The 16,046-nt window shown below is 44.0% G+C and overlaps 1 protein-coding gene across 1 annotated transcript in view; it reads right to left on the minus strand.

The window, feature by feature from the left end:
• Positions 1–3,333: 3,333 nt before the first annotated feature.
• The window catches only part of ilrun (inflammation and lipid regulator with UBA-like and NBR1-like domains), a 109,969-nt gene continuing 97,256 nt past the window's right edge, over positions 3,334–16,046 (minus strand). The window contains exon 5 of the mRNA XM_060918236.1: positions 3,334–5,456. Within this exon, the coding sequence (XP_060774219.1) occupies positions 5,421–5,456 (36 nt within the window). The 3' untranslated portion in view covers positions 3,334–5,420. The remainder of the gene's footprint in view (positions 5,457–16,046) is intronic.

Here is a 16,046-nt window from a genome sequence, read left to right on the forward strand (position 1 = left end):
CATTAAAGACACCGCCTTCCGCGTAGAATCATACGTCATCCTCGCCGCCATATTGGATAGGTCAAAGCGGAGAATAAAGATTAGCTGCGTTTAACTGTACCAACAGGTTTGCCGTCCAAACGAGATCACATGGGATTACCTTTCACAGGTGAGACTGGAAAAATACTTTTCCTTGTATTTGGTCATTATAATGTAGTTTTACGAACAGATTTTCCTGACTTTGTGGCTAATATGAAGTCTCGCGCATAATAGTTTATGCGCATGCGTCCTTACTTCTATTGTTCTGGTGTCTCCGAAGGGACCGTCTTACAGTGCCCCTAGAGGTGTGGCATGTGTATTGCATCGTTTTCAGCAAGCGTTGCGTTGCCATATGGACCTGATATTTTACTGATCGTTGCCCATTTGGACGCGATATATTTTTAAATAACATCTCGTTGCTGTTGTCGTGTGGATGTAGCCTCAGATCACTCCACTGTTATGCTAATGCCAGCATACAGGCCACTGGTTAAAGTCACCAAACCAGCTACAAAGCAGGTACGTGTGTGGCCAGAGGGGTCCTCAGAGGCACTCCAGGACTGTTTTTCCACCACTGACTGGAGCATGTTCAGACAGGCGGCCACCTACAACACCACCACAGATCTCCAGGAGTACACGGAGACCGTCACTGCCTACATGAAGTGCATGGATGTTACAGTCACCAGAACCATCTCCATTCGGGCCAATCAGAAGCCATGGCTGACAGGGGAAGTTCACAGGCTCCTGAGGGCTCAGAATGCCGCCTTCAGAGCTGGGGACGAGGTGGGCCTGAGGACAGCTAGGGCCAACCTGTTACGAGGCATCAGGGTGGCCAAGAGAGAGTATTCCAGGAACATTGCTGTCTACTTCAAAGACAGCAGAGACACCAGGAACCTGTGGCGGGGGATTCAGACCATCACAGACTACAAGCCCTTGCTGCAGACCTGTGATAACTCCACCTCTCTGCTGAATCAGTTGAACGACTTCTTCGCTCGCTTTGAGGCGGACAACAGCACCACGGCACAGAAGACCCCACCACCTCCCGGCGACCAGGTGTTGATGCTGTCCCCAGACAGCGTGAGGAGAGCTCTCAGGATGACAAATGCATGGAAAGCCCCAGGTCCTGATAACATTCCTGGTCGTGTCCTGAGAGACTGTGCTGAGGAGCTCACAGATGTCTTTACAGACATCTTCAACATCTCGTTGAGCCAGGCTGTTGTCCCCACGTGCCTCAAAGCCACCACCATCATCCCGGTCCCGAAGAAGCCGTCTCCCTCCTGCTTCAATGACTACTGCCCGGTTGCACTCACTCCCATCCTCATGAAGTGCTTCGAGCGGCTAGTCATGCGGCATATCAAGTCTGCCCTCCCCCCTGCCCTGGACCCTTTCCAGTTCGCATATCAGTCCAACCATTCGACCGATGACACCATCTCCACTGCCCTCCACTCAGCCCTCACCCACCTGGAGACAAAAGACTTGTACGTCAGAATGCTGTTCATAGACTTTAGCTCAGCATTCAACACAATCATTCCTCAGCAGCTCATTCATAAACTGGACCAGCTGGGACTCAACACCTCACTGTGCAACTGGCTGCTGGACTTCCTGACGGGGAGACCACAGTCTGTACAGGTCGGCAGCAACTCCTCCAGCACCATCACATTGAACACGGGGGGCCCCCCAAGGATGTGTGCTGAGCCCCCTCCTCTTCACTCTGCTGACCCACGACTGCACACCAACATCCAGCTCCAACCTCTTCATTAAGTTTGCAGATGACACGACTGTGGTGGGTCTCATCAACAATGGTGATGAGACAATCTACAGGAGTGAGGTGAGCCGCTTGGCCATGTGGTGCAAGGACAACAATCTCCGCTTGAATGTGGAGAAGATGGAGATTGTTGTGGACTTCAGGAGAGAGCACACCCAGCATGCTCCACTAACTATCAACAGTGCTGCAGTGAAGAGGATGAGCAGCACCAAGTTTCTGGGTGTGCACATCTCTGAAGACCTGTCCTGGAGCAACAACACCGCATCACTGGCCAAAAAAGCCCAACAGCGTCTGTACTTCCTCCGCAAACTGAGGAGAGCAAGAGCCCTGGCCCCCATCATGCACACATTCTACAGAGGTACCATCGAGAACATTCTGACCAGCTGCATCACTGTGTGGTACGGCGCCTGCACCGTGTCCTGCTGCAAGACTCTGCAGCGCATCGTGAGAGCAGCTGAGAGGATCATTGGTGTCTCTCTCCCTTCTCTTATGGAAATCTATAACTCCCGCCTCACCCGCAAAGCCATCAGGATTGCAGGTGACCCCACCCATCCATCTCACAGCCTCTTCAGCCTGCTGCCATCAGGGAGGAGACTGCGGAGTCTCTAGGCTAAAACCAGCAGGCTCAAGGACAGTTTCTTTCACCAGGCGGTCAGGAGGCTCAACTCCCTCCCTGTTCTGCCCCTCCTCCCCCCTGCCACAGATTCTGTCCACACCCCCCCGCCCCCCCCTTCAGCATCTGACATCAGGTCACCCTCACAGTCCCCCCCCCCCCAACACACACACAACATTCATTCACACACTGAACTCAGGGACTGCACATTTCACTTTACCTCGCTCATTTGCACTATTCCACACTACCTCACCTTAACAGCTATTAGTTTATACTGGTTATTTCATGTTTACCTGCTATACCTCAATGTCCTTGACTGTTTATGTCCTTTTGCTCCTATGAGTGTTTAGTCTATGTCTATTTCTTATCTAGAGTGTTTATACTGTTTATATTGTTTATTTCAATTATTCTATTTTTTAATTTATTGCATTGCCTGTTTGCACCGTGGGTCAGAGAGGACTGAAATTTCATCTGTGCTGTATGTCGAACATATTTGACAAAGTTGACTTGACCGGCTGAACAACCAACTATCCAGTGACCTTTGGTTGTTGTTGTTGGGGGGGGGGGGGGGGGGGTCTGGACATAAAAAGTGCTGTAATGACTACACCATTCACCTCATTTGGATACAAATACCTCAAATTAAAGCTAATTAAAGTCTCCATCTTGAGCTCAAAATCATTATTTAAATTTCAACTGCTGCATACTCTGGTAGGCAGTTAAAATAAGAATAGCTCCGTCAATGTCCAAATATTTATCGACCTAACTGTAAATGTCATCAAAGAAAATGCAAGGTTTTTTTTTTCTTCTTCGAAACCTTTTTGGTTAAAATGCTGGTTAACATACAGAAGGGTAGATATTTTTCAATTCACCATTTTGATAAATTCCAAATAAGATTTTAAAAAGGGCCAACTAGATTGGCAATAAAACTGGCAATAAAGTGTTAATTCTTAAGTATTGATTTAATTATAGAAATGTTCATTTACACATACAGGAAAAAGGTTTCATTTCTGTATTTCCTCTTCTTGTTAAAATGTGCTACCATAGGTCTCTATCCAAACACTCTGCTTGTCCATTCACCATGCCATCGTGAAGAAAACTCAACAGCAAACAAAAAAAAAAATTAAAAAGAAAGCACAACAGAGCTACTTGTCACTCAAATATAGCCTCTTGCACACACTAAGCCAGACAGCAACAGTCAGTCAATGAGAAATAATTATATCTGTCCAGTTGGGATGAGGAGCTCACTTCAAGGAAAGAACAAAAACAACTCCAAGGAAGACTTGACTTATGAGACCATGACACAGCCCTTGAGCTGTGGGCAGTACACAACATTCGCAATCGAGAAAGCTGAAGGAATTTTCCCCGTCTAATCTCTATGGCAATCACACGCAAAACCAGCTGGCTTTATGGCATTGATGATTTAACAATGTGTTTACCTGGAGAAACAAAAAACACATAAACCCCTTTAAAACACTGCATAGATAATCAGTGACTTGAACTAAAACACATACAACATAGAAAACAAAGACAAAGCATGTGTATTATCCAGGACAATCCCTTCATCAGCCACCAGACACATAAAGAGAACTATTTTGCTAAAAATTTCTTTGTGTAGCTCATCATGAAATGAAATTCCAATTAGCTGTTTATCGCAACATGACCGTAACTGTGGACACAAAGCATCATCTGCAATGCATGTTATCTGATGGCTTGTTTTCCAAGGTGACTTAAACTGGGATACTGCACACTTATTTCAGCCAATTTCATTCCTGTACTGCATTAAAATTTAACAACCTAAAATATTTAGTGTTAATCATTCTTACAAAGTTTACATTTAATTTTAAATTATATAAAATAGTATGCAATACATACACTAATATATTGAATACATCATGTCCTTTCATAACGTTGATGTGTAAACAATGTAGGCCAAGCATTTTCCCTGTAATCATTCATTTGCATTTTATACATGGGGTTTAATAAGAAATGTCAAGGGGGAGGGGGGGAAAAAAGGAGGAGTACAGAGAGTTTGATAAATTTAATTTGTAAAAATCTTTGTGGACCTGGAAAAACCTAAATAATCAATAACAATGTGCTTCTGAAGACTCTTACATTAAAAACAGTTTTCATGAAATTAATGCTTGAGCTAAACATTTATGCCATAATCGTGAGCTGCTAGGATTTAAACCACCACACATACTCAAAAGCACTTGGCTTTCAAAAGAAAATGAACATAACACGAGTGACCACAATGAAAATACTATAGGGCCCATCAATATAATAATGATACAACTGGGAGATGTGAAACTCCTTGGTTGTGAAATTTGCTCAGGAAAATTAAGGGGCCTAGTAAGCTTTATAGTTTTACATAGGTGCGTATATGGGTATATGTTCAAAGGTTCAACAGTTCCATCTTCTGGTCTCTAACAAGCACTACTGTTGAGTTTGTGTAGTGATTCTGAAAGCTATTTTTTTTTTACTTTTAGAAGTACTCTTGAGATCATTATAATAACTTAGAACAAACAAGGACAAATGTTGAGCAGTCTAGAATGAATCAGTTAAAAAAAAAGTGATTTATCAGTAAAATCATATGGTTCACAAAGTAAATTATAAAAATTTCTTGACAAGCAAAAGTTATTTTTCAATGGCTTTTTTCATATCACTTTTGTGCATGGTCCACACACAAGCTTACAAGCACACATACACTACACCACTTTCTCTCTCACTCTCGCACGCGCGCACACAACTGCAGCAATGCGACAATAAAAACAAAACCTGTGTATTTGACTTTAAGGATTTCTAGCACTCATCTTAATTTAGCATTCACACATGCGTGTTGAAGATGGCTGAATGTTGATTCAGAGCCAAACAGCCTTGTCCATATTTTATGCTGTGTTGTAATGCAAAGGGAGAGTAGGGTTGTCAAGTCAATAAGAAATCTGTTGCTCCCCCACGTAACCCCACAGAAAATGGGGATTCCAGAGTGACGGCTCCACTGAGCTGCCTGGTGGTGATAATTCTTGTCTTTTAAGACTGGCCAAACGGGTAGGGCCCATGACAACCCTGTGTAGAGAGAGGTAGAGAGAGAGAGAGAGAGAAGAAAAAATATACATAGGTCAAAGTATGTACAAATATGCTGGGGGTTTGATAATTAATTATCATTTGGATCAATAAAGACATATCCCAACAATATTGTCACGACATAAAACATTGTGTTAAATTTTGATACATTAACACATTTTGTAAAGACAACAAATAAAAAAAATCACTGCAATATCAATCCAACAGGTGTACCAAACTCAAATTCTGCCTGAGATCCCAAAGGCATCTCAGATGCCCTGCTCTGTATTCTCAAACCTTAGAAAATGTTATAGAAGATTTGGTGCTGTTTTACTGGGAAAGGGAAGTTGCACGAAGTATTAAATGCAGGAGCGCCAATAATAGAGGGCACATGTTTTTTTGTTGAAAATAAAAATTTCTTGAGGGATCCGTTTTTCTTGGGGGCGGGACTTTTCACTGGATTTTTCTAATTTTTCCAGTGCGAGATGAAGGTACTACAAGGTGGATTTTTTTTCTTAACCCTTTCTAGCTGCTAATCTTTAGAAGGGGTGCCAATCATCAAGGGTAATGGACATATGTGCATGTGCGTGTGTGTATATGCATATATACGTGTTCACTCACACACACAGCAGCTGGATGGCATAGTGGTAGAGTCGCCACCTTTGGAACAAGCCTTCAGTAAGGGTTCCCCGGCTTAGATCCCCAATACTACACAAGCCTACCTCAGAACATGACCAAGAGAAATATAACTAAAAAAAGCCATACCGGCTCAGACGTCGCATGTAACGACAAGGTCTGCAGTCAAATGTTGGGGATCAGGACATGCTGATGACAAGTGGTGTTCTGGAACAAGACATAAACGAGCTGAGAATACAGAATTGATAACAGCAGGCCCAAGGAGAAGTGTTACATGCAACATATGTGGGAACTATGGATGAGCATAAGATCAACATCGACACTGACCAAGAAGCTCAGTGCTCCAACATCAACAGAAGGCTCCAGCAGAATGCGAACAAAACTGAGGAGCAGGGGGTGACCCCAATAGTAGACAAAAGCCACACTGAAGAGCTAGATGACACCACCAGTCATGACAACTGACCTGAGAGTGAAAATTGTGGCTAGACTGACAAAGTCCCATCGGAAGAGATGCTTGCAGATGTTAACAGCTCTGCTCACTACCACCATCATGAAAACAAATGAGCTCATATATGCCACACCAACAGTAACCCTGGAGATATTTGGGTATAAAGATCAAGAATACAATGTGCCCCTCATGGAGAAGGAGGTTGGAAACCAAGATCAATGAAGCCAAAAGTGGTGCAGAAGATGCAGGTGCCTCATGAGGGACAGATATTACATGGTAAAGAAATACAACAAGATGTTCATAATTGAAGTTCGAGAGTCTGCCAAACAAAGACTCACAGCTCTGGCTAGTAAGCTGAGAAGATACACCAGAGAAGCAGACAAATAAATGATGGCCTTTTCTCCAAAAGACCTAGCCAGGTTATGCTCCCAGCTGGAAAGAAAGAACAGCACAAGAACAGACCCGCTGAGACCGAGAAATACCGGAAGGCCATATAGGCATTACACAACACCAATGCCAAGTGGCTGATGGACCTAAGAGCAGACCACAACAACCTCCCAGAACAAAAACGAGCTACAATCACAATGGTCAACATTGAACATTGTCTCAGGCATGAAGATCTGGAGAGCACTAGGACCTGCCATGATCCAGACCTACTGGCTGAAGAAGCTAACAGCACTCCATAACAGCACAAATAAAATAGCTGCTAACAGGCACCCACCCCAACTGGTTAACACAGGGCAGGACAATGCTGGTCATGAAGGATCCCAATAAGGATACAAAACCTTCAAACTACTGGCCAATAACCTGCCTGCCCACAACATGGAAGCTATTCTCAGGCATCATAGCAGCCAAGTTGAGTGGGCACAGGTCAATACATGAGCAAAATTCAGAAGGGCATTGGAAACAGAGGGTCAAAGCACCAGCTACTGCTCGACAGCACAATCACCCAATACTCTAAGACTAGACAGAACAACCTGAGCACCACCTGGACTGACTACAAGAAAGCCTATGACTCAATACCCCACACATGGATACTGGAGTGCTTGGCACTATACAAGGCTAACAGTGCACTTATAACCAAGAACATGGGTGTGGAAAACACTGGATGCCAACTCTAAGGCCATCGCACAACTCAGTCAAGTGTGGCACATAGCAAGGTGATGCACTGTCCCTGCTGCTGTTCTACATAGGCTTGAACCCCCTCAGCCAGATCACCACAAAGAGTGGATATACATACAGATTCAGGAATGGAGTGACCATCAGCCACCTCCTATATAAATGGATGACATCAAGCTGTACGCCAGGAGCAAACAAGATGTTGACTCACTGATCCATTTTATCAGGATCTACAGTGAGGATCATCAGAATTTCATTCAAACTGGATAAATGTGGCTGCATAGTGGCAAGGACAGGGAAGGTGACCAGGACTGATGGGGTGGAGTTACCAGGAGGAAGGATAGCAGACACAGGACAGTGACAAGTACCTGGGTATCCCACAGGCTAATGGGTGCCATGATGAGACAAGGTGGTCAGCCATGACCAAATATCTCCAGAGGGCAAGACAGGTTCTGAGAAACTAGCTCACTGGTAGGAAAAGATGCAAGCCATCAACATGTACACCCAACCAGTCATCAAATACCCAGCTGGAATAGAAAGATGGCCACAAGCAGAGATGGATGCAGCTGATGTCAAGACACAAACACTCCCCACAATGCATGGAGGGTTCCACCCATAGTCAAACACCCTGAGACTATGAGCCATGGAAACAGGGAGGTCAAGGACTGGTGAGTGTCAGAGCCACAATACAAGATGAAACAAGGAACATCCATGAATACAGCTGAGAGATGCCTCTGGGCCAAACTAGTAAGAGAGTGCCTCAGGCTGCAGAACACAGATGGTGATTAGGATGAAGAAGTCATGGAAGACCAAGGGCCTCCATTGGATGCATCATTGGCAAATAGACAAAGTGGCGAACATCAAGAAGTCCTACCGGTGGCTAGAGAAGGCTGGATTGAAGGACAGCACAGAGGCTTTGATCAAGGCAGCACAAAAACAGGCCCGACGCACTAGGTCCTTAGAGGCAGGTGTCTACCACAATAGACAGGACCCAAGGTGCAGGCTGTGCAAGGATGCCCCTGAGGCAGTCCAGCACATAGTAGCAGGGTGTAAGACGCAAGGTGGTACAGCATACATGAAGAGCCATAAGCAAGTGGCTGGGACAGTGTACAGGAACATCTGTGCTGAGTGTGGATGAGAAGTCCCCAAGCCCGAATGGGACAAAATTAAAATGATTTACAGAAAAAAAAAAAGTAGTGATTTCTAAAATTACTTTGATATGTATTTCACTGCAGACAGTATGAACCCAGGTCATTTCATGTTTTGTTTGGTAAACTTCATTTCAGTTTTTAATATACATCAATTCCTGCATTTCACAGCTGCAACACATTCCAAAAAAAATATGTTGGGACTGGGGCAATTTAGGGCTACTAATGAGATGAAACAATTAAATAATGATGATTTGAAACACATCAACAGGTATTGTAATCATGATTTGGTACAAAATCAGTATTCAGGAAAGGCCTAGACTTTGAGGAGGAAAGATGGGCTGAGGATCTCCAGTTTGTCAACAAATGCATGAGAAAATTATTGAAATGTTTAAAAAGTGTTCCTCAAAGAAAGATAGGAAAGGATTTGGATATTTCACCCTCTACAGTGCATATAATCATTAAAGGATTCAAAGAATCTAGAGGAATTTTGCTGTAGCTGAACACCTGTGATTGCTGATCCCTCAGAGGGCACTGCATCAAGAACCCTCATTAACCTATAGCTGATGTAACCACATGGGCTCGGGATTACTTTGGCAAACCTTTGTCAAGCGCTACAATATGGAGTTACAACCACAAATGGCAGTTAAAATTTTACCACGCAAAACAGGACGTCTCATATTAACTGCATCCAGAAACTGTCAACTTCCCTGGGCTCAGAGGCATCTGGAATGGACCATCACACAGTGGAAACTCGTACTGTGATCAAATGAATCAGTATTCCAGGCCTCTTTTTTTTTTTAAAGAAATGAACACTCTGTTCAGGAACAAGGATGAAAAGGACCATCCAGACTATTACCAGTAAAAGTTCAAAATCCAGGGTCTGTCATGGTATGGGATTGCATTAGTGCCCTTGACAAAGGTAACTTATACTTGTGTCATTGCTGCTTAATGCAGAAAAGTATAGTGAGACTTTGGAACAACATATACTGCCTTCACAAGACAACATATTTTCCCGGGACGCCCATACATCTTTCAAAACCACCTTCTGTGCACATTACAAAGGAATGGTTGCAGAAGAAGTGGACAGCTGTCCCTTCTGACCCCAATAGAGAATGTTTGGTGAATTTTGAAATAAAAAAAAAATGTGACAATGACAACTCCATATTGTTACACGCCTTAATACCTGGTTGCAGGAAGAATGGGAGAAAATTATACCTAGAACACTTCATGTATTCATTCTCTAAACAAATTTGAAATCTTGTGAGAAGGAATGGCAATATTACAAAGCGGTAAATATTTTACCTTTCCAACCTTTTTAGAAATGCGCTTATTTTGGGGGGAAAAAAACCGAGGTAAAACCAAATAAATGTGATGTACTGTTGAATGCAATGCAGGTCAAAGATCATTCACAAATGACCACTTTTCAGTTTTAATTTCAACATATCGTTCCCTAAGCTTAGCTTTGCAAATCCTCTAGAGTTTAGCGAGAACCAATGGCCTGAAGCAATTTTTTCCTTCTGGGCAGTGAGTGCATTAAGTTCACTTCTGGGAGAGGAAAGACAACTTACCATAAGGCAGTAAAACTGTATGAAGAAATTAGCTTTGTGGGCTCACACATGCATAGTAGCACCTCAATATCTCCAAATGCTTGGCTGCTCACCATTTGAAAGATATACATTATATACAGTTGATTTCATGGGTATGTCATGCTTCCTTTCCTCCAAAGTGTCAAATGATTCTAAATATAGAGAACAACCACTTCTACCTGGACATGTATTTGTAGGGATGGACTGCCATGCCCGTAGCTATAGTAACCATTTATGAACCATCTTCTCCCTTTCACTGTACAGCATTGAACACACCAATCCCTGTACTTGACGCCATGTTCTATCTCCACCCATTCTACTGACTCCCTGTAATGGTATTGGATACAGAGATGATACCGGATACCAAATACAGTGACGTCACGACTGTGCTTAAAACCCAAGGCAAAATCGAAATTCTTTCTCTCTGGCGGTGGATTCCACGTGTGAAAGAGAAGCCGATGCATCAGTGCTACAGAAGGACAGAGAACAAAGAATGAGCTATTGATACCAGACCTTTAGCCAAAGTTCAATGTATTTGACCTGCGCATAGTTGTAATAATAACTGAACCGGTTAGTTACTGCAGCCCATGCAGTATTTCAAAGAGAAAAGGCGACCGGATCCCTTTTCCCTTTCTCAACGTCGATGAACTATAAACAAGATTCCTTCCAGATCATCGGACAACCGACGGAACACCAAAGATCTTCAGCTGACGAGCTGTAAAAGTGAAAGGAACAGAACTGTTTTCTCCCTGGACCTGTGCTCCGCGCTGTTTTTGGATAACAGAAGGCGCACTTTCAGCCGCCAACCAAGAGTGATCTCCAGTAAGGCGGGCACCTGGGCAATTGTTAGTCTTAGTTGTGACTAGTTAATGTGAAGAGTGTTGTTTATTTGAATTCATTTATGGTTTAAATGTACGCATTTTGATTCACATGAAAGTTAGTCTTAGACTGCATGTTGTTTGAGTTACTTTGTTTACTATCTGTATTTAGTTAGATCGTGCATGCGTGCGTTCTCTCTTTTTTTTAACTCCCTCCGTCATACTACACTTCTCAACATTGGGATTTCAGGAGTAGCTAAAGTAGAAGTTGGGTTTAAGGCCTAGCTGGACTAGTTTAAACTACAGATTCCTTTGTCTCTCTTTCGCGCGCTCTCCGTGTTGACCATCCCCCTCTGGGCGCGGCCTGGCACAAGGCTCGCGCATTCCATTCGCATTACACCCCCCCCACATGATTTCCCTATCACATTTTAACATCCATTCGCCCCTACACTAATACTGGCATATAGCTTATTACTTCTGCTCACCATTAGTGCCTTAATTATTATATACACTACTGATTCTTATTTGTATACATTGTATCACCATTTATATTGAAGTATTCCTTGGCTGCTATTGTTGCTATATCTGATCAGTATTAGTTTGCTAATTCATGTCAGCTATTTCAATAAATGGTATCTTTGGAATAAACTGTCCTGTTTATTGCTACAACATCCACTGAATGCCAACCTCTGCCAAACAAGTATTCTAACTGCCTTTACCCATTTGGTTGTTATATGAATGTTATAGACCTAGAGTAAACATATTACATTAGAGCTACAGTACTCAAACTATAGCAACATTATCACTAAGTTATTCCATTGATTTTAATAGCTTAGCTACAAATTCCATCCAAGATGGCGCCGCAGACAGCTGCCACGGGACTTTGCTCTCTCGTACTTTATGTTTTTGTGTAATTGTTGTGTTAATTCTTCTCCGTGCTTCACGGAATGCTGCGCTGAGTTTTTTTTTTAATGCCTACACATTCTGGTCCTGACAGGAGCGAAATGTGTGGGTGTTTTTTCCTCTCATCTCTCATTTCTCAGCCTCTCCCTTCCTGACAAGCCTCTCTCCTGCTTTGCTTCTGCGGACTCATCTTGTCTGAGAGACCCTTCCTGCACTGTTCTCAGAATCGAAATTATGGATTTGATCAACTGGTCACTTCACGCAATTAACACAATCTTCTCGACGAGAAGTCTGGTTCGGGGGAACCTGCCTGTCCTGCCGGAACGTTTGCAGCCGGATACACCATGGATGCCTGGGAGAAGTGGCATGTGGTGTGCTTGTAGGGATGTTAACTGATGACCATTTGACCGATGGTTGACCGAATCAACGTCAACCGGTTAATTTTTTTTTGGTTGTCGGTTAAAAAAAAAAAAAAAAAAAATTAATCGTTTTGAAGCTGCCGATTTTGGAGCGGAGAACCTGGAATTCTGTGTTGTAAACGCTTGGGGCATGCCATGCGGTGTAAGGACGACAGCTGACAAATCAGAAACACCCATTCAGTCATGCCCCGCCCTCCCGCCCCAGTTGAAGACAGCTGACAAATCAGAAACACCCATTCAGTCATGTCCCTCCCCAGTTGAAGACCGCTGCCACTCAGCGAAAGAAAAGTGTAGACACAGGCTTTTTAGCTTACAAATTACTATTCTGTTTTTTTTTTTTTAATTATTATTAGAAGGCACATAGAGTTTAGTCCTGCCTTGGCCAGTGCATTCTGAAAGTATGTTTCGGTCTGTAGCCAACAATGGATGTTATTGCAGATCATATCTCTTCACACAAACTAAAGGCGCAGATGCCGACTTTTTCACGGCTGAATCGTGCAGATCCGATTTTATTTTTTAGGGGGGGCATTGGAGTGTCTGAATAATTTCATCAGAGTAAATTCTGTATTAAAATTACTAAATAAGCAAATGCCGTTACAGTCCATGAAACATAGGAAGTATGAGAAGAAAACAGTAAATCAGAAAGCTGCGCACATTTGCGCAGCTTCCGCGAGAACGTGCGCAGCTTTCTGATTTACTGTTTTCTTCTCATACTTCCCATGTTTCATGGACTGTAACGGCATTTGCTTATTTAGTAATTTTAATACAGAATTTACTCTGATGAAATTATTCAGACACTCCAACGTCCCCCCGAAAAAAAAAAAAAACGGATCTGCACGATTCAGCCGTGAAAAAGGTGGCATCCACCAAAAGGCGCGCCGTTTGCATCCCTGTTTAAACTCATAGGTTAACCGACTTTAACCGGCTAATGAGGCTCGGTGGTCAGTCAAGATTTTTTTTAGTTTTCGCCATCCTTATGTGCTTGGTGATTCTTTCCGTGGAGGACATTGAGGATATTTACCTATTCGCAACCATGATCACAGGATTTTTCCTGATTGGACTTGGCATTGCCCTGGTGTATCGAGGAAATTAGTTAACAGTGGCAGCTGTTCAAAGCCCCACAAAGCTGCCCGACATGATTGAGGCAGTGGGCAGAGCTGTCGGCACTCGGACTGTGGCTATTCAGAACTTGAGTCGCAACATTGATAACATCACGGAGAAGTTGATGGCTTTGCAAAGAGAAATGGATCATTTTGGTGGCCAGAATGGACAAGCAGGTTAAGCGAAAAAGGACACGTCTACCCATCTCAAGTCTAAACAAATTCCAATCTTATCTTGGCTCTCCAGCCAGCACTGCCTTCAAGGCCGTCGCTGTAGAAACGCGATTCTCCCCCTGGAGTTCACTGCAGTGAGACTCTGTTTTTTTTTTTCCTCCTATACTTTCTTTCTGTCTGTACTATGAAAGCTAAGTCGAACCGGAGTCAAATTCCTCGTGTGTGTAACATACCTGGCAATAAAGTGCTTCTGATTCTGATAAACTATTAGACACTTGAATTAATGATTAATGAATTTATGAGACTGATCCCTTTTTACATGAGACTGATTTGATAAGCCTATTGCACCTACATATTTTGGTGCCTCGTGTGAGTATTGGTATTGTTGGCTTCAGTGATTTTTGTAGCAATAACTGATACATTTAGTGTTGAGCCATTCCAGGCCTCTACTCAGTAATAGGCTAGTCAAGTGGAATTGCCAAGGCTATACCAGAGTGCATTTTGGGCTAACTACAGTGTAGTGATAGTGTTGTTTAACTAACAGGCTTGTGTGTCAGTCATACGGTGAACACAGCTAGTAGGGAGTAAGTGACTGTACAACAAGTAGCCATTGGTAGAAACAAGTATGGTTGCCATAGTTAGTTGGCATACTTTGAGAGTGATCGTAAACAAGAGCCACAGGTTAGAAGCCTCACCTGTGCATTTTCTTATTTTCGCTGTTTGAGCACAGCCTGTCTGTCGTCGCCTCATAGCCACAACATTATCTTACATTAAAAGGGGTAGACAGAGAAATAGTGCCCACGTCACTAGCTTGTCAGGTGTAGGTCTGTGCCCGAACCAGGCAGTCAGGATAAGCCGCCGTAGTACCCCACATACATCAGGAGATGAGGAGGATAGCCTTCCTCCTCTGGAACCTATTCCCCCCTCTGACTTCATCTCTGATCTCCTCAAAATCTCTCCTAAGGAAAGGGAAGAACTTGGGCAATTAACCCAGGATGAGTGTCAGACAGAGATTGACAGCTTAATACAGCACGTGCAGAACCCCCAACGCGGTGTCATCACCATCCAAGAGGTGGTAGGCAAGTAATTTCTGCTCCATCACCAACGTACCCGTTTGGAGCTGGAAACACTCCGGGGGGAGAACAGGGAGCTGAGCGCTAGCCATGACCAGCTAGAGACAATGAATCAGACCCTGCACGATGAACTCAAGCTTACCAACAATTCACTAAAGGAGTGTGCCAATAGACTCCAGCTAGCTGAATGGTCTAGCAGGAAAGCTGCCAACGACCAGGCCCAGGAAGAAAGTCGCAAAACGCGCGCCAAGGCCCAAGCGGTACTTCACGCACCATCCATGGAGGCAAAGGCAGAAACAGAGCCAGGAGCTGGGAGAGGGGCCGAGTCTGAGACAGACTCCAAAGATTTCTTGGTCGGTCGCCAAACGCCCCCCCTTTCCAAACCAAAGCGCCAGGCTGCTGCCTCCTCTCGCAATCCTGGTGGAGCGGAATCACGCCCACCTGCACTCAAGGGGCCCCCAAAGCTCCCGACCATTAAAAGGGAGAAGAAGAATGAGAAGTCTTCGGCGGTAAACCCTACTTACAAACACTTGTTCTCTTCCTCCTCCTCTTCTGATGAGTACCATGTGAGGTATCCCCCTCCATCAAACTCATAATCGAGTAGCTCAGACAACAAACCTCCCCAAAGGTTCAGGAGGACACAAAGGAACCATTCCCCTGGCCTCTGTATGCGCCAGCTTGACTCCTTTGCAAAGGACATCGAGCAATTTGACTCAGACAGCCGCAACTCCAGCATTGAAGATTACCTCAGGGAAGTGGAACATTGCCTCTCTAACCTGCTCCAGGCCAAACCAAGGGAGAAACTGAAGTTTATCTAGAAGACAACCAGTAGAAACGTTCATTGAAACCCAGCCACCCTGTATCTGCGACAAGTACTCCAGACTCTGCAAGGTTCTGCGCGAAGAATACTCAACTTATACAGACGAGACGTCGGCGACCATCAGCACCATTCAAATTCGGCATAAACAAGCAGAACCCCCGCGAGAGTACTACAGGCAACTGAGGAACGCCTACTTCCAAGGCAGAAATGCACCAGGCCTGGAAGAAGACCCAAGTTTCAGATCCTTGTTTCTGCACAACCTTCACCCATGTGTGTGCACTCACGTTATGCTAACATGACGACAACATAAGAAAACAATGCAGGAAATCAGACAGATTGCCCAGAT

The sequence above is a fragment of the Neoarius graeffei genome, chromosome 4 (genome assembly GCF_027579695.1).
Source record: "Neoarius graeffei isolate fNeoGra1 chromosome 4, fNeoGra1.pri, whole genome shotgun sequence".
Classification (NCBI taxonomy): Eukaryota; Metazoa; Chordata; class Actinopteri; order Siluriformes; family Ariidae; genus Neoarius; species Neoarius graeffei.